This window comes from Centruroides vittatus, unplaced genomic scaffold (genome assembly GCF_030686945.1).
Source record: "Centruroides vittatus isolate TY-2023 unplaced genomic scaffold, ASM3068694v2 contig_221, whole genome shotgun sequence".
Lineage (NCBI taxonomy): Eukaryota > Metazoa > Arthropoda > Arachnida > Scorpiones > Buthidae > Centruroides > Centruroides vittatus.
Window position 1 is genome coordinate 2,274,556 of NW_027121377.1, and position 27,466 is coordinate 2,302,021.

The window sequence follows — 27,466 nt, forward strand, 5'->3', positions numbered from 1 at the left end:
TTATCGATTTTGTAACATTCTATTAATGAGTTTCTTTACAATTTGCCTGAATATTTTTCATTATTTCTAACTTTTTCCTGTGTTTCTTTTAAGTTGAAGCCACAGAAACTCCGAAATTCGATGGATTGCGCTCAACACCAGGCAATCCACGCATAAAATTCCTCTTGGAATCGTGGATTTTATATGGGAGCCATTTTTTTCCAATCGTAACAGAGTTTAATACGTAGAATTTTTCTTGAAGAATTCTAGAAGTGGGTCTGACGGATGAACTTAAATAATATCTTAAGCAAATAGAGTGATTATTCAATGTTGTAACTCTGTATAAATGAATAATCATTGATGCAATCCTATTTGCATAAGAAATCAGCAAAGTTGGGTGTCTTTCATTAATATTATTTATTAAATCGTGTTGTCAGTTTCTACTTTCTGTGGGCAAGTAGGTAACTGCAATTTTGGTTTATCTTTATAAGAATTTAATTTTTAATGTAATTTTTGCGCTTATTCTTAACGAAGATTAAGTAACGTCTTTAAATATTCCTTGTGTAAAATACAGAGTGTTAATTCGAGGTATTTGTCTATAAAGAAATTTATAAACATGCGAAACGTGAAAAGTATTTTAATACAATCGATTAGCATAAGCTTAATAATATGCGACGGTAATTATATTTTCTGGCTTTTGTCATTTCGACTTTAATGCTGAAAGGCATGTTGCAGAGAAAGCGTTTGTTACTCCTCTAAATAAGGTAAATATTAAACTAAAACGTCACAGAAGATGCTGGTTTATATATAACGTAATAAAAAGCCAATCTGTCCACAATTTCGGCTCAAAATAACTAAAAATCGTCTTAATTTGGTTCAAAAGTAGTTTTTTAATCGTATTATTGAATTGTTAACGAGAAGCGAGCTGTGAAATACTTCAAAGTATAGAAACAATTCCGTCCTCCTCCATTTTTCTAAACTTTAATGCCTCAATTCGGTATTTTTTAAAGTTATTTTAATTCGTTAATCACACTAAAGATTAAAAAATCACCTTTTAGGTAAGAAAATCTTGGTATAAAAACAAATTGAGGAGCAAATTAACGAGAAACAACGTCATCATTTCTATAGTTTACTTATATAGTCCGTGCACTCTAGAATATACAATAAACTAACTTGTACGTGTTATAGACTAGTCTATTATCAATTTCAGGTGTGATGGCTATCGTGTAGAGTCGAGTAAAGGATTTATGAATTATCTCTCGAATAAAAGTAATTTAATTTTTTTTTTTTTTTGTACTTAAATAGCCAAATAATCAGTGTAAAAATCTATTCTATAACAGAAAATAATTGTCGAAATCTTTATATAATTGTTATTGTGATAGTGTTCTTTCATATTCCTTGTAGAAAATTCATTGTGTAGTCCAAAAGTAGCAAAGGAACAAGTACAAAAATCAATAAATTTGAGATTTCTGTCTATTTATTTCTTTAAAATGATCAAAGAAGTGAGGAAAAAAGATTTGCAATAATATAAAATTGAAGGGGTGAGCATTATACAAGAACGTAAACATATAATCGGTTGGTTTCCGTTTTAAAAGAAATCTATATAAAGCACACAAATTGAGCCTTTTCGGGCCTTCAGTCTACTATTATTTTCCTGGAGGAAAGAGAGTTAAATTATTCTTTGAAGAAATAAGTATTTTCGTTCCGCTTAATACAAGATAATGGCGAATAAAATAGTAGTGATGTCGATAAATTTAAATATTAACTAAGTTTATTCGCCGTTGTCGGTTAATAAAATATTTACAAAATGGCGTCGACAAAACTTCACTCTCGTATTTAGTTGTTAATCATGATTTATTTTTATTCTTGTTTTAGTTTTATTCATAATTTGATAATATTGTTGCCAGATGAAAGATTAATTTCGGATAATTCTGTAAGTAAATGCGATACGTCTGAATTTATTCCGCATTTTATCAGCTGCAACTTCTCTTTTGTAGGCTAAATTCATCTAAATTTAATGTCATTTTATTTAATTAAATAATGTAATGTGGCCTGGTTTAAATATCGAGAAAAATTCATTTAGTTAAATTGAAGAACAACGAGTACATTAAACAAAGATTCGAGCAGTCTTGTATACTTTTACGGGCATTTAAATTAAGGGCAGGGCCTTAAAATGTAATGCCAGCCTTTCTTACAAAGATGCCAAGTGCAACAAATGAGAAAATATATTTAAAGTGGTGTGGGAATACAAAATTTACGCCTTTTATGCCACCTTTAGTGGCATAAAAGGCGTATTTATGTTACTGGGTACTTTGTATTTCTGTTATTGTTATGTTACTGTGAAACTATTTGTATCTTTGATACAAATAGTTTCACAGCCTCCAGTCTTGTTTATTCTTTTAGAGTTGAGTGTAGCGAATATAATTAAATTTAAGAACCACGTGTATTATAAATTTGGGTTAAAAGCTTAGACTTTAAATTCAATATCAACTCTAGTTGTTCGGACCCTACATTTGCCATTTATGGTGTTGTATTCTGCTATATAATACAAAAGAAAAGCGAGTATTCTGTGTCATAAGAAGGCTAATACTAGAAGATTTAATATCTAATTAACGCTTGGATTATTTAGAAAAACTCGGGTAATTGGATTACTTTTCAACCAATCAGAGAACTGCATTATCTGAATTTAAAAATGAGCCGCACTAGCGCCATTTCGGTAAGAATAATCATTACCAGAAGGACTGGTAACTTTGGTTTGTTTCGACGATAAAATCGTGGATTTAAATGGATTCTTGACTAAATAAAATAATTATTTAAATCTCCAAGTAGCACGACACTTGTTAGTATTGTTGCATCGAGTACATGGATTTGTTAATGCGCCAAATAATGTCTGAAAAGTGATCGACAGACCTGCGATGTAACGATTCGCAATAGCAGAGTAGTTAACGTTAAGAAGCGGGTCTTTTGACGCGAGGACCTCGTGAAAGACGAGAAGGAAAAAAGTAAATAAAGCTGTAAAATATCGTTTTATATGCTTGGTAGAATCGAAAATAAACTCTCTCACACTTGCCTCTTTCATATAGTTTACATCGGTCCAAAGAAACAAAGATTTAAGTCAAAGATGGCGAGACTCGTTAATGCCCGACAAAAGAATTCCACTTTTTATATTGTTAGGAGGATCCTCGGGAAGACTAAAAATTGGCACGGTTGTCTCGAGGAGGCCTTTGGGAGTAACAGCTTTGGCATTTTGAAAGATTAAACAGAGAAACAAACTTTCAGAAACGTTTCATGGGCGACCAATTGCCGAAACCCTCGTCGAATATGTCCTCGTGAAACCCCCGCGAGTCCACCTCTGGAAATTTTCTCGTCTGTCTTTCTTTAAACGGCACAGATCCGTCAGAAGGGCCGGCTGCGTACCAGGTGCCATACGATCTCTTCAACAGCTCCGTCAGTAAGTTGGTGGGTACCACTTCAGTGGAGGCCTGATCTCCATCACCCTCTTTCCATCCCAGGACGTAGATGCTCGGAAGCAACCGGTGCCTGGATTCGGAAGGCTTGGCCGCCGTCTGAACAATCAACAGGCTTATCATCAATGCTCTCATTCTCGGCATCCTGAAAGAAACAAAGAAAATCGTCTTGCTTCAAACGCGATTCGCACTGTGCAACTCGCGTCGCGCGACCACATTCTGCAACCGGAAACACAAATCGCGCGATACCGGCGACAGTTATCGAGAGAAACTTGATTTCGGTGCAAGCATTTTTCTTACCAGAAACTGAAAGTCGCAGTGTGAACCGGTCTTTCGAATGAAACTTTAATCAATGCGATAATAAAGAGAAAAGCATCCAGAACTTTAAAAAATCGATAGTGTAATGTGTTAAACTTCGAAACAATAGTTTTATGTAGAATTTATTTCTGTAATAATGGAATCATTAAATTTGAAATTTGATAATCTGCGATGGAGCAATCCACTATGAAAATCAAAAACCCATCAAGCCGCAAAGTTTTACACGAGAAAAACTTAGATTAATAATTCAAAGTGGCGATCCACATAATTAAATAACAATAATGTGGCGTTCGGGATTGTTATTTTTAATGGAACACTTCATATACCTATAAAAACGAGTCGTCTTTATTAGATTTGAAGAAAGTGATTTCCCCACTGAGTAATATTCATGAATAATTGATTCAATTCTTATAAAAGTATTATAAAAATCAAAAATAATAATAGTTAACGAGGAAAATGGCCGATAGATCTATTTCATTTATATAAATATGCCTGTAGAACGTATGCCAACTTTTGTGTAATTATCTAATTAAAAATGATTAATTAAATTTACCTATTTAATGTTTAATTTGTCTTCTTCTTAATCATTTCTGGTTTCTTAAAATGCGCCATTTTTCATTCCAGATGCAAGACGAAACTATTTTTCATGTATTTTAAACTACTCTAAAATTAAAGATAGCTCTTGAGATGTAAAACATGACAGACGGACAATATTTCAGACTTATACAGCCAACGGTAGAACATAGAGCAATAAGAAATCGGAACAATTGTGCAGAATTTATCAAATGAAAAAAATGCCTGCCCAAGAGATGAAGAAGTACAATACACGAAGAATTTTGGAAGAAGCGTGCCTCTTTAAAGATTACTTTCTCACTGTATAAAATTCTAATTTTGTAAATGAAAGATGTAAACATCGTGCCCACTTTTAGGGGAGGTGTGAGAGTAGGAATAAACATTCTTTAGAATTAATTCCACAGAGGAATGTCCACACTTTCGTGTTTTGATGCGGATTTTATACATCGTTACGAAGAAATTTACAAGAATTAGTTCTTCATTTACCATTATCCAATGGTAAATACAATGCTTATTTCTCCGGCATTCGTCATCTTACATTCTGCAACCAGTGAATTACAGAAAGCATACATTTACTAGACACATTCGGCCACCATTTAATTTAATTTAACGCAAATGTGAATTTATGACGATTAATATATATAGGATTTTTCTAGGGCAATATACTAGATGCGTCACAGAGTTAGAAAACAAATGAAATGGAGAATAAATCGATCCCATTACTTCGCACTTTTTTAGACATTTCTCACATAACGTTTAAGAAATTGCCACGTTTACAACACGCCCTTTACCTCTTCACGTGGCAATTTATGTACTCGATCGAATTTTGACTCGGAGTTCTCTCTTCTACCAATGAAAATAATTTATAGAACAGTCTGAAATGCTAAAAGTTAAAATAAATTCTATTGTATTTATAGGATAAATTCCTTATTATTTTCTCCCACAGTATCCGGGTGGATATAACTACTAAACACTGGTTGGTGGATTTATCCACGTGCCGAGGTCGCGGGTTCGTATCTCATCCGTGCTGGCCACGTGGAATTTTCCGGGTTAAATGTAACCGTCACTATTTAAATTGAAGCCAAGTAAAGTATTCACTTCACTGGCAATATGGCAAGAATGTTCCATACATTCTTATTGGCTAATCGTATAATTTAGTGCAATATTTCAATAAATTTGGAACAATATATTAAAATAAGCGAATAAATAGTTACGTGTACACTATATTTGTGTTTCCAATATTACTACTACTGTATCGAGTTACAGACAGACGAGTAAAATGTATTCAATTAAACAAGGAGCTGTATGGTATTAATGAAGTATTTTATACCTTTTCGACTTAGAAATGTTCGTTTAAAGTTGGCAACTCGTGGATAAATTATTATATAAGATCTCAGTAAACATTGTAAATAAATAATGCGAGTGTACAGTATTTATAGGCGATATTGTGTTGTTTCTTATAGAGTAAGGTGATTTGTTCGTGTTTCTAACTAGATATCTCATCCGTTTTCACTAGCAGCCTCACATTTTACTCAATTTTATTACCTTTCTGTAATAAAATATCGCTTTAAATTCTTTTCATAGATTTCAAATGATAATTTTAGTTTGACGGACAGAAATATCGCTAAAATTCATATTGTAAAATATGTTACCTGACTACAGCGTAACGGACTACAAAACTTAATTAAACATTATTCTCTAGAAATGTGTTCTAGACCTCGTGTTACTTATCTATATCCCCGAAAATTACTAATCTATTGGAAAATGCAGAAAAATTTTCATTCAGTACGTTCAGGAACTCTTATAAATGGTTATTCCCAATCTTTTTAGAAGGACTCCTGATCGAATTGCATATATTTTTATGGTGCTAAGATCGTTAAATGTATCTGTAATTAAGTACAGTAAAACATACATTTGTGCTTCTGTATAAAATTTCTGAAAAGCCACTAAAAAAGCTGCCTACTGGACAGATGGCTCTTCCTAATGCATGAATTTCCACTATACGTTGGGAAGAACCTATTGTACCTCTCCAAAGTATTCGTGTATTACAATGCTCCTGATACAAGAGAGAGAGCACCTAGAGAAATTCATGCTTCTATTGTCTAGATGGCTCTTCCCGATGCACGAGTGAGTCTTGATTTAGGAAGAGCCATCGGAAAAGTAGGAACGAAAAATAAATCCTTCGAGAGCATATTAAAATCCGTCACAGACGAAATTAAATTAGTAAATGACGTCGATTTAAATGTAAAATGGAAGAAAGCCTTGGAAATTATAACAAGGATTTTGAAAACGTCCATAAAGGAGGAGGATATGTTGAACATAGAAGCCGGCTTCAAAACAAAACTTTGGAGTGAGACTCATCCGAATTGAACAATAGAATAATAAACTGGGCATAAACAATCACCAAGAACAATGGAGGTTTCATAACGGCATTAGAAATTACATAACTTATGCCAGCTACTGATGACTTCAGTACGCAACAGATAAACTTACTTTTGGATAAATTAAGTTATATTACTAAATACACCGTGATTTAAATTACAAATTTCGGCTCTATTGTAGGAAGATACGCCTCCATCATGCATCCAAGTATTTTTTTAAACTCTAATCTCTATGGGCAGTAAAAGGGCCTCTATTGGGGGTTCTGCCAGGCCCACAATGGAGCCGAGCGGTGAGAGACTGGGCCCAATAGACCACTATCGAAAAATTCCTGGTTTTTCGAACCAGACGCCATCCATCGTCTACCTATTTTACCCTGTTTGACGATTAAAAAAATGGCGGATATATCCAAAATTATGTGATTTTTTTCTTAGAAAAGTCACAAAAGTTTGACTTTTAGACGGATTAAAAGAATAATGGCCATTTAATACCATTTCTAAGAACACGATCGGCCGAAGAGAAGCACTCAAAGAGTTAATTAGATGAAGGAATTAAATGAAGAGACGATAGAAGTTAGTTAATGTAAAGGAGAGGAAGTTCGGTTTACATTGTTTTCTTTCGGCAAACCGGAACAACAATTCGGAATTTACACGTTTTTAAACACGTTTCACGCGGAGTTAATTGAGTTAATTGTGCGAGAAACCGGGGAAAAAAGATGGAGTAAAGGGCAGAGAACGATGACGTTATGATTCCGAGACGATCCTCTTAACTTAATAACATTATCGTTGATCGAATTAGAGTCGGATCTAATCGCGTAACTTCCGACTCGGACGAGGGTGATTTGTGTCACTTCGGTTACGCAGAATGCAGACACGTGCGACATAAGGTTATAATCAACGGGAAAGTGGGGGAATTGCGGATTCCCTCGTATTGTGCTTCTAAATAGGGAATCTGGAAATGTATTGTGACGCGTTTAAGGTCGGGGATAAATTCAAATTGCTTCGATTACGGGAGGGACTAAAGCTGTTACGCACAAGTATAGAATTTGTTTAGGCCCCTTCCCGTGGAAGGGACGAGAAGTATCAGCTTTGGAATAAAAAGATATAAGGGAGAAAATACCGTGAAAGGTCTTGCGATCAATCGAGAAGTTTAAGGCTTTTACTGAAGAATCCTTAATAAGAAATAACAATCGACACCTATTCCCAGCACCCAATAGGGTCCGTATCCGTTGTAGGATTCCTGAATTCGGTAAAACGACATTATTTTTGTCTTTTTTATTTATCAAAACGTCTTTAGCATCCCTCTAATCATTATAAAGGAGATCTGGATATGTATTTTATACACCCATCTGCATCAACTTCACTTTAGGATGGAGTGATTGAGAGTATCACCTGCCCTTCTCCACAGGCTACATCTTATAATATTTCAATCCTTCGTTCTTTCTCTAATTGGAAGCCTCCTGTGGATTTAAGAAGGGCACAAATGGCCGGATGTGACGTAATTAAAGATGTATTTCTGGAGAGAATAACGTTCGGACAGATAACCGCGCCACGTAATTAGAAGATTAAAAATTAAACCACAGATAATATAAAGTCGCCAAGGTAAACAAACGATGACAAATAGGAAAAATACAACCTTTTTCCTATTTTCCTTACGAGAAGTGAGAAAATAACATAACTTGCAACGATCGGTTCCTCTTCGGTCGATCGCGATTCACCCACCTGTCCTCCCATCAAAATAAAAACAAAAAAACACTTTATGTTACAAACAACAGATTATATCCTTTGTTCATCGAACATTTATAGAAGAGTTCGGAAATTATAGGACACATTCTCAACTCCCAAATTCTCTACAATAGAGAAGTTACGAGGTGATTCGGAGAGACGTCATAGAACTCCATCCCCCAACAGTTTCGTAACTTTAAAAGCTGGCAAACTATCTCCACGAGTTTCAGACGTAACAAAGATGCTTCAGATACAATTGCGGTTCCTCAAAAATTAGGCTAATAGTCATCATCTTTGGATTCAAAAGAACTTCCTCTCCTCTTTCCCCTTCTAACTTTATGGAAGAACTCAACTACAGAAGGAAGAATTCTTCATGGAAGAAAATTTATCTTCATTCTAAAGAAAAAAATGTCTTCCATGGAGTGAAAACAAAAGCACGCTCCTCTTTTACAAGAAAGCATTTATCTCTCCCATTCCTCGAAGAAGGAGAAAATGTCGAAATGAATAGCTTTTTAGGTATTTTCTTCTTTCACTTACAGGGAAATTGGGGAATGTTTCTTCTCGGGTTAAGTGTCTCTATCATATACGCTTAACTCCATCACTCGAGGAGTCTTCTTACTTTCGAGAGGTTGAAGGATGAGGACTCCGAGAAGGTAAGAGAAACTATTGAATTCCTAGAATAGTTTTTCAACGCGTAGTACACGAGCGAAGAGTCCACTTAACAAAGCGACAATTTCTAAAGATATAAATATTTTAAAGGTCACCCGCAGCTATATTTTATTCATTCCCCTCCCGATATCCAATCTCGGTTATCGCCTCCGCCGTGTGAATTTTTCAAAAAGCTTCGACCCGAAACTAAATTAACTCGGATATAGCGCCAATGGCGTAGTTAAGGGGTTTTCGCACGGGCTAGTAAAACGCATTTTATCCGGTAAAACAGGATCGAAAAGAGCGCGAGACAGAGCAACAGCACTCACCCAAAACTTCTGGAGATCGGAGGATGAAGGAAGAATGGGAGTTGGAGCGTTCCGTTATCTTCCCGATTATCTTCTAGAAAACCGCTGGGAAAATAACCCGGGGTGGTTAGTATCCGGTGGGCGTGCCTATCCAGATTTCGGGGCGTGCCTTTCCTCTACCAGTAACGCCTCTCTTCCGATTACTTCCGACCCCTCTTCTTTTTAAGTCTCCGCGCAATAGAATGAAATTTCGCCTATTTAAAACAAAGGTCTTCTTTGTTTTGCTTGTGTTTTTTGCACACCCACTCGTTATTTATCGTTGTCGTTCGTTATCGCCCAACAGCGTGACGTCAGTCGATTGACAGTCTCATTTTTCACCCGCTAGACGGTGACGGACGGCCAGAACACTTCATTAATTACCACCATCTTTGGATAACTGCAGCAACTTGTCCTCCCTTTACCTTGTTCTAAATATTAACTTAAGTTACGCTGGATAATCGTTGCATTAATTGTATATTGTTACGCATTCGGTTACGATCGCTTCCGAAAACGTTATCGATTGGAAATGTGCGGCTGGTAAATCTTCTCTAAAGTTTACTCGTCCGAATGCCACAGGTTTTCACACCGTATAATTCGTATATTATGTACGTTATAAAGCATGTTAGGAGGGTTATCTCTATATTTCGAAATGTTATAAAGTTTTCTTACATCTCCCCATGTTACAGGCTTTTCTCCTAATCCATAGAGGACCGGCAAAATCGAGTTTTTACATACGTTTTGAGACTTTTCTCAGTATTTCCCTCAATATACCTGCCGTATAACCTGTTACACAAGAACAACGGGCTAAAATCTCAAAATTTCAATAATTAATACGGGAAAAAATACCTGTATAGAAGCTTGTCGATGTTTCTTGTAGGAGCATTCTACAGTTCGTTCGATATTTTAGATGGCGTAACGAAGAGAGTAACGGAAAGATTATACAAAATATAGTAACAGAGCGAAATCGTGCGTACAAGATGTAACGAGAGATTTCTCCTCCGGAACAACCTCTGAGATTAATCTTTACCGGAAAGTCGTGCATCTTTCAACGACTAGAATACATCTGTAAGTCTGTTTGTCTAATTGTCATGCAAAAATTATCGACTGTAATGTTACTTATCCTAATTACTGTTATCCTTTCTTGTCCAATGCCCACGTTATGCGCTTCCCCGAAGTCTTCCCACTCTTTAAAGCATACAACCCCTCCTTTTATTAAACGAACCCGTCATTTGTCTTCCTGAGGGAGTCGTTCAAAAATTCTATCCCGGGACTTGGGTGACAAACGCGTCTCTAAGGTCCACCCCACATTCCGATGGTCAAAGCTCGTTGTTTCGCATTATGTACGTAAAGTTTCTTTGCGCTTGACGATCGTTTAGCACGAAATTGGTTAATGTGACATATTAGGGTGCAGTCATCTTACCCCGGAATGCCAAACGCGGGTCAAATCGAGTTATTTAAAGGTGCACTTTGAGGAAAAATCTCGTGTGACGGATCTCTTTGCATTAGATTATCACGTGGAGTAAGGTACACAGTGTAAACAAGTAGTCCACATTCCCCGGCGACGAGCGCGTACAAGGCAAACAAGGGTCTTTGTGAGCCAGACAAAGGCGCTATTTATTAAACACGGTATCGACCCATTAAACGTGCTTCATTGTTTGGCCGGCGGCCGTCTCCACCGCACATCTCTACCCTCAGACGTTCCAGCACGTGCCATTTTTCAACCTAGCGAAAAAAAGTCTCGGGGATTTTTGCAACACCTCTCGCCGCCATAAATTGCAAAAACACTACGCGATTTCCCCAAGCATCCTTCATCCTCCCCGGCATGGGTTCGGACCCAATCCGACGGAGAACTTCGGGAAAGAGATTAATAGATGGAAACGAATGCGTAAACTTTTAATATCACTCATAAAATAACTAACGCACAGTTTAAATCGAGTTAGTAGCAGAGGGGGTTACTCGCTGTTCTCTCTACCCTACGATATTAACGATTAAAACAAAGTTTTAACACCCGAACGAGAGCATAAAACTCGAATTTGCGCGTATAAATCGCGAGAATACCAAGTAATTAATGGAATTGCTCTTGTGTCTGTACGTATGTCAGGACGTGTGCCTGGTTTATTCGAAATGTCATTGTTACTACGTCACACTCGTCGATAATTTTGAAGATTTATTGCTGACACATAGAAGAACACAAGACACACACCCGGAAGAAATCCTGTCAATTTGCAAGATTACAAATGAGTTGTTTGTCTGACACCAGGATTTTTGGCTAAGTATGGGTTATATTTTACTCTTACACTCCTTTCTTCCATAAGAGCAATCGAGATTTTGCGTCATCTTACCCCAGAAATGGGGGTAAGATGGACACTTCAACCAGGATTTTAAACGCCCCCAAAATGGGTGTTTAAATCCTTAAAGCCGGGCATCTTCCCCACGCTAAAACGGGGTTTATATTCTAAAAGTACATCCATCGAGTCGTGGGTTCGTATCACATTTGTATGCCAGCGCTTACGGTGTTTTCCAACCTTTCTAGCCAGTGATTTTATTATAATGGTAAATGTTGCCCGCGATCTACCGTTCGAGGATGCATGCCATCGATATCTACTGTATGACTTAAATAGCGATAGCATTATACATTTGCTCTATAGTTATTATAATTTATACAAGTATATATATAAATTATTATAGCTATATTAAATCTATAATTATTCCATAGATTAGTGGATATTTATTGTTATATATGCATTGATTCTATGGTCCCGCATTATCGTATCATAAAGATCGTAACTAGTTGCGAATGTATAATTAAAATATAATCAGTTAAATTTCGTATAAAATGGAAAAATTAATATCATATTTTATAAAGTTTTAAAGTAAAATTTATACCCAGAATTAGGCTATATTTTTCTTTTAAATCCATTATTTTATAATTTTTAAAGCGACGTCTGCCATTACCGTATTTTATAATTCAAGATAAATTTTCGCTGTATTTTTGTGTAAACTGCTCAAATTTTATTATTTACTTTTTATTTTTCTGTAATTTTAATTATTTATTTTATAAAAATATAATTCTTAATTAGCATTTTTCTTTACAAAATCAAATATACTTTTTTATTTGCCATATTTTTTCTAAACGACTTAACTTCACCTAGCGTAATTTTATATCGTACTATTTAAATTTTTATTTTTTGAATAATAAAACTTTGAGTGTTTCCACTCGATATAAACTTTAATTCGTTTGAATTTAATTTTATGATATTAATACGTAAACAATTTTAAATTACAAATAATTTTGTTTATGTTATAAACCGCCATTATTCCGCGCTATAGATTCTGATATAAGGATGAGGTTTTAATTTAATTTTCAAAAATTTTAAAACTTACATTCGTTTTCATTATACTAAAATTTAAAGTTTTTAATATTTTAGTTTTATATACTTTAAATACTTCTGAACAAATTTGATTTTTTTAAATATAAAATGTAATTCAAAAGTTTGCCATTACCGCAATGGTTATGGAACTATTCTAGACGCTAAAGGAAATGAAGAAATTCGGGTATTATGACTAAATAAAAGCAAAACCCTGCGATTTTTGTGATTAATTTTGAGTGTCGACTTTACGAAGACCCGAAAACAATCTTTGGTGCTGTTTGCTTGATTATTGATACGTATTTTTATATGAAAAAAATATCAAAAATCGCCATCTTGAATGAAAAAATGCTCCAAAAACTGAGATTTAAAGTGTTTAAACACTACAGATTTTTCAAAATGCATTTTGCTTAGGGTCAAAAGAAGCCATTTCCAGAAGTTGTAGTGATTATCGAATAATAGTGTTCAATAATTAGAGTTCTGAATGTAACAATTATAATTATATATAATCAATTATAATATCAGTTGATCAGGTGAACACTTTTTCTAACTTGTAAGAAGAAAAGTTACAGGTAAAGATCTGTCACTTTTACGACACCTGAGAAATTAGAGATAAAAGTCGTTCGTTGTCCTTTATCTTACATAATATCAGAAAAACAACAAGGGCCATAAAATTAGTAATAACTCTTCCGTGATTGGTTCGAGATGAAGCATAAACAGATATTTATCCAATTATCATCACGGATCTTTGAATCCTGTAAACTATTTCTAGATATTCAATATTTATTTTTGTAAAAATTTACATATTTAGCCGCGCAATTTAATTCTGTTTAACGAATGAATGCATTTTCTACATGCCCTGTTGCTTTACTGTCTGTCTGTCACGCTCTACCAATTATAAACCTTCATTCGTTAGAAAAATATAATATTTTTCATTCAATTCGCCATTTCAAAGCCACGTTTTAAATACTATAGTACGTGACGCGACACGCCAGAGTAGTTAAAACAAATTATGTATTAATTAAATAATGCAAATAACTCATTTACACATAAAAAGAATTATTTCTTTATCCAAGCACTTGTGATTGTAGAGAGGTAACGTAAACCTCCGCCATGATGCCTCTTTCGTGCGCCGTGGCGACACGAATGCTCTAACATTCCGAAAATTCGAAATTAAGAGAAGTAACATTTATAAAATTCTATTCTTTAGACTGCTGTGTTATTATTTAGCTTCTGTAAAATAATATTAATCTTACAAACGATATTTCATCACGCGATGCAACTTTCCGAAGCGTTGTCTTAGCTCGGTGCAAAGTAGAAATGCATAAAAATTAAAGAAAATTACAGAATTAAAGCGAGTAAAAACGTTCATAATTAAAATTTATTACGAAATAAACTGTCATACTTAATAAAATGTAGAATTTTAATAAAGAAAAACCGAAATTCATCCTTTCGACGACGTAAACAATGAATTTTTACATTGTTTGCTCCTTAATGCCATTGACAATTACCAGAACTTTCGGGGATGTTTTCTATCAAGTTTTAGACTCAAAATTTTAAAAACATAATAGAAAAAACTTCCTTTATACCAAGCTAAACTTCACCTTTTACAGCTAAATCTTTAATATAACGTTACTTCCCTCTGACGGGAGTGCCAAAAATACTCATCACCCACTCGCATTCTCCTGCCGCTCAATAAATGAGTATTAATTTAGTTGGAACTAAAATGGGGAACGCTTGAAGAGGGGAAGACGGAACAATTATAGAAACTAATTGAAGATAAACGATTAAAAAAAAAAAAAAAACACAAAAACCAAAAAAGGGACGAAGCCGTAACGTTAGAGTTTATTCAATTAAGAATTCCGAAATCGGATACGAAACCGGAAGTGGCACGGGACAAGAAATCGCCGGATGAAGCGAAGCTTTGGAAGTATTTTTGCTTATCGATTGTAGTGGCGACTCTATTATTAAATTACCGAGTGTCATCCTTCCCCTTGTTATACTACTTTCCACATCTCTTTGGTCGCGCGATAAACAACCCACCCGCCACCTGCTACACCAAAACTTATGTTTAGCACACTTTTAAGGGAACAAAATATTTTTTGCGGATTATACTCGGAATAAATCCTCTTACATCCTACCTACCGTTCGAGCTTGGCTGCGTGTTTGGACCTACTGCCAAAAAAAATTGGACTTTACGCTTATTGAAGGCGCTTCCGTGCACTTTCTCTTTGAAATTCGCATTAAAAAACAGCCAAAAATTACAAAATTGGCTATTATATTGTCTATTTTAATTAATTTCTGGCCTTAGAAAATAGACTTTTTAACCAAAAATAAAAATTTGGGCTACTTTTTAACAGTCGGAATAAATTAATTAAAACGCCTTAATTAAAAGCCAGAGCTATAGATGAAAATGGCATCCACAAAACTTTTTAACGGCGGACAATTTAAGTACTAACAAACGAAAAAAACGCGTGTATATTGTTTTATTTATAAAATTAACGTCTACTCGTTAATGCTTATCGCGCAATCGGCGCCATCTTACATAAATTTCGAGTTAACGACGGAGCGACGTAACAGGTTATAACGCTCGTTTTTCGGCCGAGGTCCCTTTTTAAATATAAAATAGACAATATTCATTAAATCCGTTGTTTATTTCCATTACATTGTTACAAATTACCCCTTTAATTTTGACTTAATTACAAATTAATTCGGCATTTTGGATCGAGTTCGCGTATAAATAAACATCACTTCCTCGTAGGTTCCAAAAGAAATACGAATTAGAATTATATTTTTTTCGTAGTTGGACCAAACCTGCCACTTCTGTCTTTAAGTATTAATGCCCCTTTAGAGGAATCTATAGCATTTGACGATGCGGAAGAGATGCCTTTTAAAATATGCCAGGAGTAACTTAATATCATATGATGTTGGGCATCGCTCCCGCGAGATATAGCTTACATATATATCCGCAGGACAGGTTATATCATATATACAACCTGGGCATCTCCACGAGTAAGTGATGCCCCATTGGGTCTTATAGTTTTCGCGTACGTAGTGTCCATTTTTCGGGCATCTGTCCCGTGAGAAAGGTACATCTGACTTTGCCAGACCTAATGATTTACTCGGCGTTAAATCGAGAATATCCGAGTAATAATTTGATTAGTCATTAAAATGTGTACAGAAAAAGAAATATCGAGGGATGAAATAGGAAAATGAAAGCTCAAAAAATGGGCATTTAAGAGGTTGACATTCCATTTTCCAATTGTTACGAAGGGAGAAAATGAAGGCATTTTATCGTCATCAAATTCGATTATCGAAACAAAGAGTATATTTTGCTGGAGGAGAATCCTTTGTAACGTCAACCCGCCAATTAGACGAAAATAAATAGTAACTGCTATTTTCCGATTAGTTAAATAGCCTCTTATCCTTCCATCTGACTCCATTTTCTTTAAATTACGGCTCTTTAAAGGGGGTGTTGGGAGCAAACAGGCACTCTACGTCTTCATAAAAATCGTTTCGCTTCGCTCTCTCCACTTAAAAAAAAAACTTCCTCTCTCATAACGGTCTGTTCGAATATCTACGTTACTTTGCGTAACGTAACGTCACAATGAATACAGTGTAGATGCCGTTTATACATTGTGAATCGGTATCGAAGGCCTTAGGGGTCCGTTAATTTCGGGCTCCCCAAATGTTCCGTTTAATACTCAATTATTTCAATTTGTGTTTCGAGTGAGTCCTTCTCCTGGTTATGAAAAAACTTTTCCCAGATCCGAACCTATGTCTTTCAATAACTGTCAATACTCTAAATTAAAGGTTATTCCACGAATTATGCCAAGTTTGCTCTAATTAGTACATTCGACATAATTGAATAGTAAACACAATAGCCGAAGGGCCCGAAGTGATCGCTGATCGCTTTATTTGTTTATAAAATAATTACTTTATAAAGAGGGCAGTGAATGAAAAACTGTCCATATTGGATCCGAACCCACGTCTAAATACGTTTTAACCTATAAATCATAGAATAATCTGTGATTTAGGACGTTAATTCTGATTCGTGCTGGGCAGTTCTTTTTAATCCAGGTCAACGGCGAATTACCCTTTAACCTATATACTATTATGTTAATTTGGGCTCCAAGCGATGGCTTGGAGCCCAAGTTAACACAATTGAACATTAAATATAAGGAGTCCCACATTCAAGGAGCCCGAAACGATCACTTAATTGCTTAAATATAAACTAACTACAACTCTGAATAAAAGTTTAGATTTTTGGATTCGAACCCACGTCTTAAGATGTTCTAACCATATCGGAATAATCTATGTTTATGGCATAGCTAGAAATATGAAGGAATGAGTTCGGATCCTATCCAGAGCAGTCTTTGCCTATTACAGCGCATAACTTGTGTTTATTAAACCAATTTCTTCTTATATGCATAATATGCTAAAATACGTCACAAAAAAGTACGTGTAACGTCATTTAATAGCCGTTTATATAAATAATCGACGACGCCTTCGCACCACGTGATCGAATGCATTTATGCTCGTAAATAACACGTGACGTATCGCACAACTTTTACTTTTAAGCGCAACACTTAAATCGATGGAGACATTTAAAAAAAGGGTCACGAAAGACTCTCTTTGGGTCGCGTTGGTGGAGGGTTCGAATCAAACCGAAATTATGAGACAATTAAAAGACACAACTTACTTGGTTAAGTGAGTTCCGTATTCTACCGGTTTCGTGATAAACTACTGGGTGACGCTTAGTGACGAGGTGTAGTTTACACTGTACAAAGCGACATCTTTCGCTTTGCACACGCAAAAAGTAATTTGAAAATTACTGCATATTTTTTTTTTTTTTTAACTCTTTCCGCCCTGTGGGCACTAAGAGGGCCTCTTTTAGTAGGCCCATTATGGGTTCGGCCAGGCCCACAATGGGGCGACCGGGTGGTGAGGGACGGGACCCGACATATCCGAACGGACCACCCCCCGAAAAATTCCTGGGGATTATTCGACCCGTTCGGATTCGATCCCGGGTCCCCCAGAGCAGTAGGCTGCCACCTTTACCGCTCGGCCATCCGGCCGTCAATTACTGCATATTATAGTAATAGAGGTGATTTCTTGTCGCTTGTAACTGACCTACTACCGGCACCTTTTAAAGGTTAAAGGTCACGCTTAACTGCGCTCTCAATTCACTTTGTACAGTACAAAACACTTACAATTGATAGTAAGTATTTAAACAATAATATGGATCAGAGATTCAGATGAGATCTCGTGTTGGCCCCCCAGTTCTGGATGAAGTGCTCCCTAAATTGTGATTACGTTCAGCTGTCGAAATGATGCAACATCACAATGCGGATCCAAACTGGAGATTAGTTCCGATGTTTCCGAAGCCATGCCAGGCATCTAAACGCGACTTTCGCGTAACTCGTAACATTCACGTGTTACGAAGTGAAACCAAATCGCGGCTACTTAAATTTTAGCGCCCGAAACAACTGGGCCCGATCCCGAATCTAAAAACATACTGAGAATATATGTTACGATGTTTTTGAAGCGTTACTATTCAACTGAGCGTAACCAGACTGTGTTACGCTATCAGCAACAGTAAGTATAGCGTCACCGGTTTGCAGTACAGTTATTATTAAGTTACGCTGGTAACGATTTTGACAATTATTTAACTTATTGTACTTCCTCTTCGCACTATCATTTTGAAAATTTTAAGCATCGTTCTATTTTATCTTTGCAGTAAAATTTGAAGAATTTATCGCCTTCGCTCGTGCGCCATGGAGAGAACGAGGAGGAGAGTAACACGTGGCTCCATTCTTTATCGCAAAAATCTGTAGAAACGTGAAACGGGGGTGGAAATATTCTCGATTTTCAATTTATAAATGAATATTTGGCGAATTTTCCCGATACCGACACGAACTGCGAAGATATTTTCGATAGATAAAGCAGTATCAGATACATTAATCATCATTTTGTTGCCGTTCTGTTGCTGTTTCACTCGATTTTTTCCTCGTTTTAATCGATAAAATGTGGAAAATGGAGGTTATAAATCACTTAATTTCCAAAATATCGCTTTCTACCGATATTTTATCATTAATTTAGGATTTAAATTTAAATATATTTAATTAAAAGTAATTTCTTACACAACTCGATATCAAAATGGCGTGACACACATTTGTACACTTCATATAATACAAGTGGGACAGACATACAAACGAACACAACATGAATTTGATAAAAACCATGGACATCCTTGGTGAAAAAATTAAAATACTTTTTACATGGCTCCATCTGGTGGCGGCTTTCTTTAACTCAAAGGCAGGTCGAATCGGGGATGGAAGTGATGCGCCCATTGATTCCATTCATGCGCAGTCCACCCTTAGAGTCGGATATGGTGCGAATTTTAGGTATTTCTACTGTTTTAGGGAAATTTGGCTTTGGTTTGGGAAATATAATCGAATCCAGCGCCGAAAAGGGTGCTTCAAATGCTAAATAAGCCATGACCGCCATGACAGTCGACATCAGGAGATTACCGAAAAATTCGTACACCTGAAAACAGTAGGAAATGTCTGTAAATGGTGATGTTAAGGGGGTTAAAATAATAATTTGGAGAACTTACAAAGTCGAAATGGGAGAAGAAAAACCTCTGACGTCGAAATCCGTTGCGTAAATTGAGAGCCAGGAAGTGAATTAGATAAACACAGTAACACAGGCGACTTAGAGGGAGGAAGGGTTTCCACGACATAAATCTATTCAGTATACCTGTTTGAGAAAAAAGAGTAATTCTTGGCATTATTAATTACCTTTCTGTTCGCCAAACACGAGTTGTAATTTATCACAGGCGAAGATGAACGACTATTTTCGAATCTAGAGAGAGTTCTTTAAGAATGGAGAATATTCACTTAGAATACTTTAAGCTGTCTGTTCGCCTGTCCGAATTTTATCCTATTAACTTTCGAATTTCCTAACAGAAGAGTGCACTTCTTTAGTAGTTTTTACTTTTAATGAAGCTCCCTGAAGAATTCTTTTGGGGTTTATCTAACGAAGATCTTCGGGATTTATTTTCATTGTTACTTGTTTAATTATTTTTCTCCCGGACGGCTCTTTATTGCGTAACTTTATAAAGATAATTAGTGATCCAGTAAATAGAGTGAGTCATAAACCCATGTCCATGGACAGATGCGTGACTCGCTTCCATGTACCCACCCTACATGACCCCATAGGAGCTACATTTACATTAAACAAAAGAAACTTACAACGCTTTCCTACGCCATTGTGAAACAAAATGGCGACAGTTTAGGGTCAAAATATTTGAATTTGTCATTGTAAATTTTAATGAAAATTTATCAAAGAAAGAACAAAATGGCGGCCTTGTTAATTGCGCAGAATTAATTACAATTAATAAAATAGTGTTGTTTGTGCATGTTTACGTATTCTTGAGCCATATTTTCTGTTATATTAATAATTCAAAAATTGTTTTGAAAGTACACGGTCATTTTTCGTGCGGGTTTCAATTTATCTGTACTTACCTCCGTGTCCCGTGGCGCATATGAATACCAGCCACCCCACCGTCAGTGCCCAACCCGTTCTGTGTACTGCAGCATATATCACAGCTGTGGCAGTGTCTGGTAAATATCCTCTGCTCCAATTATACGTTCCGAACAAGATGCCAAAGTTGCATGCAATGGCGGCGATCCACCCCAAAAGTTGATAAATCTGCGGGAGGAGGAGTCGAGTCGTAAAGAAATTGTTATAAAAATGATGGATTTAACGGAGCGACATACTTACGGGCTTTAACTTATGATCGCGATGACGCAAGATTAAGTAACCTATCAACATCCCGGCGCAATAAGATCCCACGTGGGTGTAGGGTTTGGAATAGACTTGGTCTAACATTTCTATTGTGAAACTGTTGAAAAAGTGTTTATAAATTAATTTCAACACGTAAAATCGCGAGTGGTAGTGTGTAGAAATGTTATTACTCACTCTTCGTCGGGTAATAAATAGAGAATTGTTGGATAATAATCGTGCAAAGCGGTGATTACTGCTGTGGTTACCATGGAGGCAAGAGTGAAGAGGATGATTAATATCAACCCCAAAGTTTTCCATCTGAAGATAAATGATACCAACTTTGAACACACGCAAATAATTTCACAAATTTCAAAGAAAATAAAAATATTCTACACAAACTTACTTGTATAGAGGAATTAGAATGAAGGGTGCTGCCAAATAGTAGTGTAAATCGGCAGAAACGTACCAAGTATGGTACATACACTGTAAAAATAATAATTGTCAAGTTCGGTATACATCCTATTGCTAGTTAATTTGTCATATTTACCATATCGTTCTTATTGACCCAGGTATTGACTCCGAACAACGGTCCCCACCACCTTTTCTTGCACTTGTTTGCCTCTCCTATAATTTCTTCGGGCCAAGCTGGACCCGAACCAAACAGGGGGAAGAGAAGAATGAAACCTAATGCTGCAGCTACAGGAGGAGTCAACCTGGATAAGTAAATACATCGTTAGATTGGCGAAAAGACTAGGTGGAAGGTCAAAATTCACGTATCACTTGCCTCCAATATCTACGAACAGCGTGACGGATGACGTTTAGGCTTCCATTTGTCTTATCCATGGACTTTAGAGTGCTGTGCGTTACTACCACACCTCTGTAAAACAATGTATAAGTATGGATAGGGATAAGGATAAACAGTAGGAAGTATTACCCACCCGATGAGGAAGAAGGTGTCGACAGAAAGCCAAGAATTTGAAATGATTTGGAAAGGGATCTCATCTAACGAATTCTTCATTTCTTGAAGTCTAGCTGAAACCAAAAGTTTTCAAGAATAAGTCGTAAAATAGGAGTGAAAGAAATGCCTTAAAATTAGCAACCTACCCATTGCGTATCTGTTAATGAAACCATAAGTGTGGATGAGGACGATCCACGTCATGGTTAGACACCTGAGTCCATTAATTACTCCCAGATTATCGGTGGAGGGTTTGGTATCTAACAACTTCTTCCAGTTGGTCCAAAGGGAGAATGCAAGAATGCAATCGTGCAATTTATCTAAGTAATAAAAAAAATAAGAAAATCGAGAGAGAGGAGGGGAGATTAAACGAGTGTCGATTTACTTACTCGGTTCCGATATGTCCTTCCCTTCTGTGGCTTTTCCTCTTCTTTTGATGACGTCAAAAATGGTGGCTAAGATCAAGAGGAGGCCCAGACCGGAAAATATTCCTCTAAACAATAGAAAGAAATGGTCAGAGCGAGTTTCTTCGTAGGAGTGAAAGACGGGTATAAAATTCAAAAATTGCTCACGTGATAATTAATTGAGTGGTAGAAAATGCGATAGGTTCTTTCTTCTGACAGTTGACCACTTCCGGTACCATGGGAGACTCTTTTAGAGCTGAAAAGTTTTGTTATTAGACACTTATGCGGGTTTATATTCAATAAGAACAAGTGTCACTTACCTACGTTCATCACTTCCTGAATGTCTTTTTCTGTGCAAAGGGAGGGTACACAGAGCCCATATTGAAACCAAAGTAAATAGAACATGGGACCATTTTTAGCAATGTCTCTTAACACCTAAATAAAATGGGGTAAGAATATCAGCTGGTGTACCACCAGTTCCTCAATTTTGGCATAAGTCAGGTGCCAAAATTAAATAACCTCAGTCGAGATACTGACCGAATCTCTTTTAGTGAAGTTACTAAAATCCAAAACGGGAGTGTTGTGGGTCAGACGAGGGACTTTTTTGGGTAGCAACGGGTGGATGTTGATACGACAGTAATGACCTCGAAACTTCTCCTCGTTCTGACGTTCGTCCTTGACCACCACGTTAAGGCACTCGTCATAATCACCGTAATCTACAAAGGAACCATCCAGAACACCGGCCGGGGGTCGACCGGAAGAATCCAACACTGAAACCGGAAATAGCATCGTGAGAATCGTATAAATTAGCACAATTTCTGGTGACAGATGGATATTCGTTTTCAGATCAAATTTAGTGAAAGAAAATGGCTTTTTCCTTGGATTTTAATTTAAAATTGATCGTCTTAAGCATTATATAAACAAAATTAAAACGTGCTGCAATATAATTACTGTCGAGTGAATTATATTTAGTTATTAAGGAGCAACGAACTACTTTGTTAAAGCGACGGGGCAAAGGTTAATGACCTAAATCGTAGCGGGAGTTTTTCACTTTATGAAGACATTCCTTTAACGGAGATAAATGACGGAGACTTCACTAACCCAGCCTCACGTGCATTAACTTCTCCCCCTCTAAAAAATCTCGATTTAAGTGGTTTGGCTAATCGACCCATAAATCTAAAAAAGCAACCCGATCGACGATGTAATATATCAAATTTTACGTCTACTTTTTTAAGAAAGCGGAAATAATTCGAGATTTTTGTTATATCGGGGTACTTTGCTAGCGTTCTGAGTGAATTACAATTTAAGCAAGTTGTCATGGTATCCAACGGTTTACAATACGATACCCTTCAGGAATTACGGTTTTAAATGAAAGATGGTCGAAAATCCTTCAGGAATTAGTAGAGTGTGTACCGAAGGATTGTCGAAGATCCTTCGGGGAGTGGTGCAATTTAATTAAATCGTCAGAAGAGTACTTAAAGCAAAAGTAAATAGACACAGTAAAGAGGGGCATTCAGTGAAAGTGGGTCGTTAAAACACTAAGCACAGTGACACGCGGGGCACAGCACGCGTGTCTGGCTACCTTGCTGCAAATTTCATGTGGACAGAACTGCAAATCGACGTTCTAAACGAAATTAGGTCGTCATCTACGATCGAAATTTCTGCATATTTATTACGTATTAGCGATAACACAGAGAAGGAAAGTGGGTTATTTATCAAAGTAGGAAGTCGTATCAAAATGAAAGGAAGAACTATTTTAAGTTCTTACGGCAATACATCCGAGTTTATTGATCCCTTAGGAGGTGTATACCTGCGATCTGTAACCGTACTCGAGGTAGAAGTAGGTCTGTGTCGCGTATAAACGCTGAAGGGCCTTTCCTACATTAGAGGTCACAGACCTTCTTTTAATTCCCGCAAAAAATCGAGGTCGACGAACAAAACGCAATATCCACTTTTGGGTAACTCTAGAAGAACACTTAGCGCTAAAACGCGACTTAATTTACATAAATACCGACTTTATATCGAGAAATTGGCGTATTTTCGAAGTATAAAAAGCGAAAACGTTACATTTTCCTTTCCTTAAACGTAAATGGAAAAGTGGCGTGGCTGGGTATGCAAGTGGCGATCTTCCTGCACGCTCGAGCGGCTAAATTATGCAACACCGTGGGAGACAGATAAATTACGCACCACTGAAAACCTCGAAATAACGGTACTTCGCTTTAGTGTAAATGTTTCCTCGTGTAGAATTTCGGTTTGTCAACCCAGAAGTTGGCTTCTTAGTGATTGATCTTAGTTCGAATTGACACGAGAAGGAAATATTTTTACTTGAGTCAAAAGATAAAAAATAATTTCGTCACACCACTGTCGATCTGTAGGGAGTGTTTATGCATTTTATGAATTGTTTGGTCCCTCTTACGCTAAGAGCAAATTCCTAGATGGACAATTAAAGCTATGGAAGACAAATCTCGTGAGTAAAAATGGGAGTAGGTTATGTATGTGACCACTACTAACGCTTGCAATTAAGTTGTCGGGGCAAGTTCTTATTCAGGTTCAATTTTTTCACCCTTAAACCTTATAAAACCACGAAAACCAAGATTATACACACTTTTACTCCTATTTTAAACAACTGGGTACGTATCATAATGGTTAAAAATAAAGTTAAATGTTTTTCATCCATTCAAAAACCTAAAATTCCTCCTTTCTAACCCCCAACCGCTGAAATTTTTTATTATTATCCCTCAAGTGCCCTTAATGCCCTTTTTCAAATACAACCCTTAAAAATCACACAGTTCTTGTGATTAAGACTTCTTTCAATCACCTTTCTACAGTTTGTCCCCTGAAAATAGGTCTGTCTGCTCCACAAGACTTTTCATATTTTGACAACCTGTATCCTTTTAGGCATTAAATAATCATTAAGTATTACGTAAGAAAACTTACTCCTCATGGCCCAACTCTTCATGTTCTGCAGTCCAAATGTCAGCTGATAGAAGGCCGTGCTGCACTCGCGAGACATCTTGGAATCGGAGTTGACTCTTATCATAACAGGGAGCGACTGTCGAATTAAATTGTTGACGAATTCTTGGCTCCTGTCCTTGAATTTCTTCCACACCTGTTTGTCATCGCCTTTCTCCTTTTCTTCTTCTTCTGTAACCGACTTATCTGGCATACCGAAATCGTAGGTGCCATTGTTTGCGTTTGAAAGTCGTAAACTCAACAATAGTATCAGGAAATTAGCAAATTTTCCTACTTTCATCGTCGATGGAATGGTATAACCCACTTTTCTATAAGTCTCATTTTCTGTCCGATATTTTTATTCAAACTCCATTACCCATAATCCCCTTGCATGCATTTGCAGCCACGTGATTCGCGACAGAAACAAGCGGGAGGGAAAAAAGTTTTCACTTGTTAACCCAATTCTTTACATTTATAGGCTATTTAACCGAGAAATAAATTCGATTTTTTTTGTATTTTTAAAAAAATTCTAATTATAAATATACATAAAATAATTTGTTGAGGAATTAAAAGCGCCTCTTGTGTCGGTTTTTTGTGTTATCATCTGTTAAAACTGACGTAATTACGGAAGGCAAACATTTTAATTGTTGCGTATCGTTTTCATTATGACGAATTTTAAAATCTTTCTTTTTGAAGTTACCGCATCGAACGTGGCGTGCGAATTTGCAATTAATACACTACATACTTTCTAAATTATTCACGCATTTAAGCCCTCAAAAACCAAATAAACCAATGAGTAAACTTATAAGCAAACTAGACTCAAAATTCATTAACCTTCTTCAAAACTTAAACGAGGAGGCCCTCTAACAGTTAATTGCCTATCATCCGAGGCATCCGGATACACTACTAGCGGGTTTTTGTGCTAGTATTACACAGAATTACATAAGAATCGTCCCCATTGACTGCCATTTTGAATTTTAAATGATAGTTTTGAAGTTTATAAGAGGCTCGACCCGCTTAACTCGTTCGTAAATGTCTAGAAGAGAAATATTAGTGTAAGTCGAGCAGAGGGGGTATGACGACTCAATTATTTTTCCTGCCCCGAGTCAATACATGTATGAATTCGTTATAGGAAACGTAGATTGAAAGCATTTACTTTTTAATATTGTAAGAGGATTTTACCTCTCGCCATTTAAGGTGACCCGATAAGTTTATGATTACATAATGGCCCCTCTTTCTGCCCTCAACCAGTGACCTTGCAACAGTGAAAGTCAAAAATAAAAAATATATATATTTGAGAAATTCAAAGCCTTCAAGTTTTCAACGAGATTTCATGTCCTTACGTACAATTAGGGTATTATTTCTACAGATTTTTTCCATAAAATACTGTAACTTTTCCCTAATTTAGATATTTTCGTTTACACGTATATTTTGTAAGTGTAAAAATGCTGACAAAAGGATAACTGTTAATGCTATTATAGGAAAAGGATATTATATACAATACACTTTTCTCCTGTGTCTTGTATTATTTTGAGTTCCTGAAAATTAAGGATAATATTTCTCTAAATATAATTTATTCCATTATAATTTAAAAAATACTTAGCCTCGGGCGAGAGAGGAAGGAAAACAAAACAACACTACTTCACTTTCCTCACAAGGGTTAAGTATATTTCATGCTTCAATGCCCAACTAATTAAAAAAGGGATTGGGTTCGAACAGCTCGACAAACCTGTTTGGCTAAAAATTTTGTTCTAGAAGTGTTTTACCTTCATAAAACACGGAGCCAGATATAAACTGGGTTATTCTACACCCCTAAACTTAATTATAAGGACAAAAATCCCGAGAGAAAAGGATCAGACTGTGGCCAAAAACCACATCCCTACATGGATGACGTAGAAATTTTTCTAGAAAACATTCTAGATTAAAGATTTTCACTGGTAGTTTTTAAACTCCCCACCAAACAGGGGCTATTGACAAGGAAATATTAAAAATAAAGCCCCGAGTGACGTTTTAAGTAACAAAAAAGCAATTTTATGACCTAGTTTAGGGGAAGAAAGAGATACTTTCTATTTTAAAATGAAAGTATCGGCTCCTTAAGGTTGCTTCTTCGTGCTGCGAGCTGTATACAAAAATCTACCACCATTTCCCATTAGGTTGTTAACCCTGCCTAACTTATCTTCGATATTGTTCCTTATCGATATATTACTCGCTTTTTATGACGCTTCCTCGTTGTAACGTTACGCAGTAATTCGTTTAACAATTACGATAGTAAACCGAACTCCATGTCAGCATCAACGATCGCTCCAATCCGCACGAACGCTGTTTCAAAGGACGTATTCGATGATTTCTATGTAAAATCCCCCTATATAACGATTCTAAGTGGTGTTCTTAACGTAGCAGATATTATACGAAACGTTAAATCGATTTTTCTCCGAAATTTCAAGAGAGTTAACTCTTAAATTACTGTATCCTTCAAATACAGAAAACGGCCCAAGATCTCTCATATATCCGAGATTTTCTAGGATATTCCTCGCTACGACGTTTAAAAGCGCAACAACGAG

General features: G+C 36.3%; 1 protein-coding gene and 1 long non-coding RNA gene across 3 annotated transcripts; both read right to left on the reverse strand.

Annotated features, from left to right (window-relative positions):
- Window positions 1–2,986: 2,986 nt before the first annotated feature.
- LOC136970919 (uncharacterized) lies at window positions 2,987–17,569 on the reverse strand. Of its 2 annotated transcripts, none has more exons than XR_010880062.1 (2): window positions 17,506–17,569; window positions 2,987–3,591 (listed from the first exon to the last, which is right to left on the reverse strand). It is a non-coding gene; the product is annotated as an uncharacterized lncRNA (long non-coding RNA). The 2 variants fall into 2 exon arrangements; XR_010880061.1 differs by lacking the exon at window positions 17,506–17,569 and adding an exon at window positions 9,418–9,482.
- Window positions 17,570–18,914: 1,345 nt separating this feature from the next.
- LOC136970881 (nose resistant to fluoxetine protein 6-like) lies at window positions 18,915–25,386 on the reverse strand. The gene is made up of 15 exons (XM_067265387.1): window positions 24,891–25,386; window positions 22,491–22,723; window positions 22,274–22,388; window positions 22,122–22,209; window positions 21,939–22,042; window positions 21,699–21,869; window positions 21,533–21,626; window positions 21,379–21,471; window positions 21,142–21,307; window positions 20,998–21,077; window positions 20,790–20,912; window positions 20,592–20,712; window positions 20,333–20,519; window positions 19,423–19,565; window positions 18,915–19,352 (listed from the first exon to the last, which is right to left on the reverse strand). Exons 1-15 carry the CDS (start codon window positions 25,204–25,206, stop codon window positions 19,116–19,118), a joined length of 2,271 nt encoding a protein of 756 aa, XP_067121488.1. The 5' UTR covers window positions 25,207–25,386; the 3' UTR covers window positions 18,915–19,115.
- Between the last annotated feature and the right edge of the window lie 2,080 nt (window positions 25,387–27,466).

Coding starts and splice junctions, on each gene's coding strand:
- LOC136970881 (XM_067265387.1), bottom strand. CDS start 25,206: ATGAAAGTAGGAAAATTTGCTAATTTCCTGATACTATTGTTGAGTTTA. Junction 21,078..21,141: donor GGGTCAATAAGAACGATATG/GTAAATATGACA, acceptor TTATTTTTACAG/TGTATGTACCATACTTGGTA. Junction 20,520..20,591: donor GCGATCATAAGTTAAAGCCC/GTAAGTATGTCG, acceptor CTCCTCCCGCAG/ATTTATCAACTTTTGGGGTG.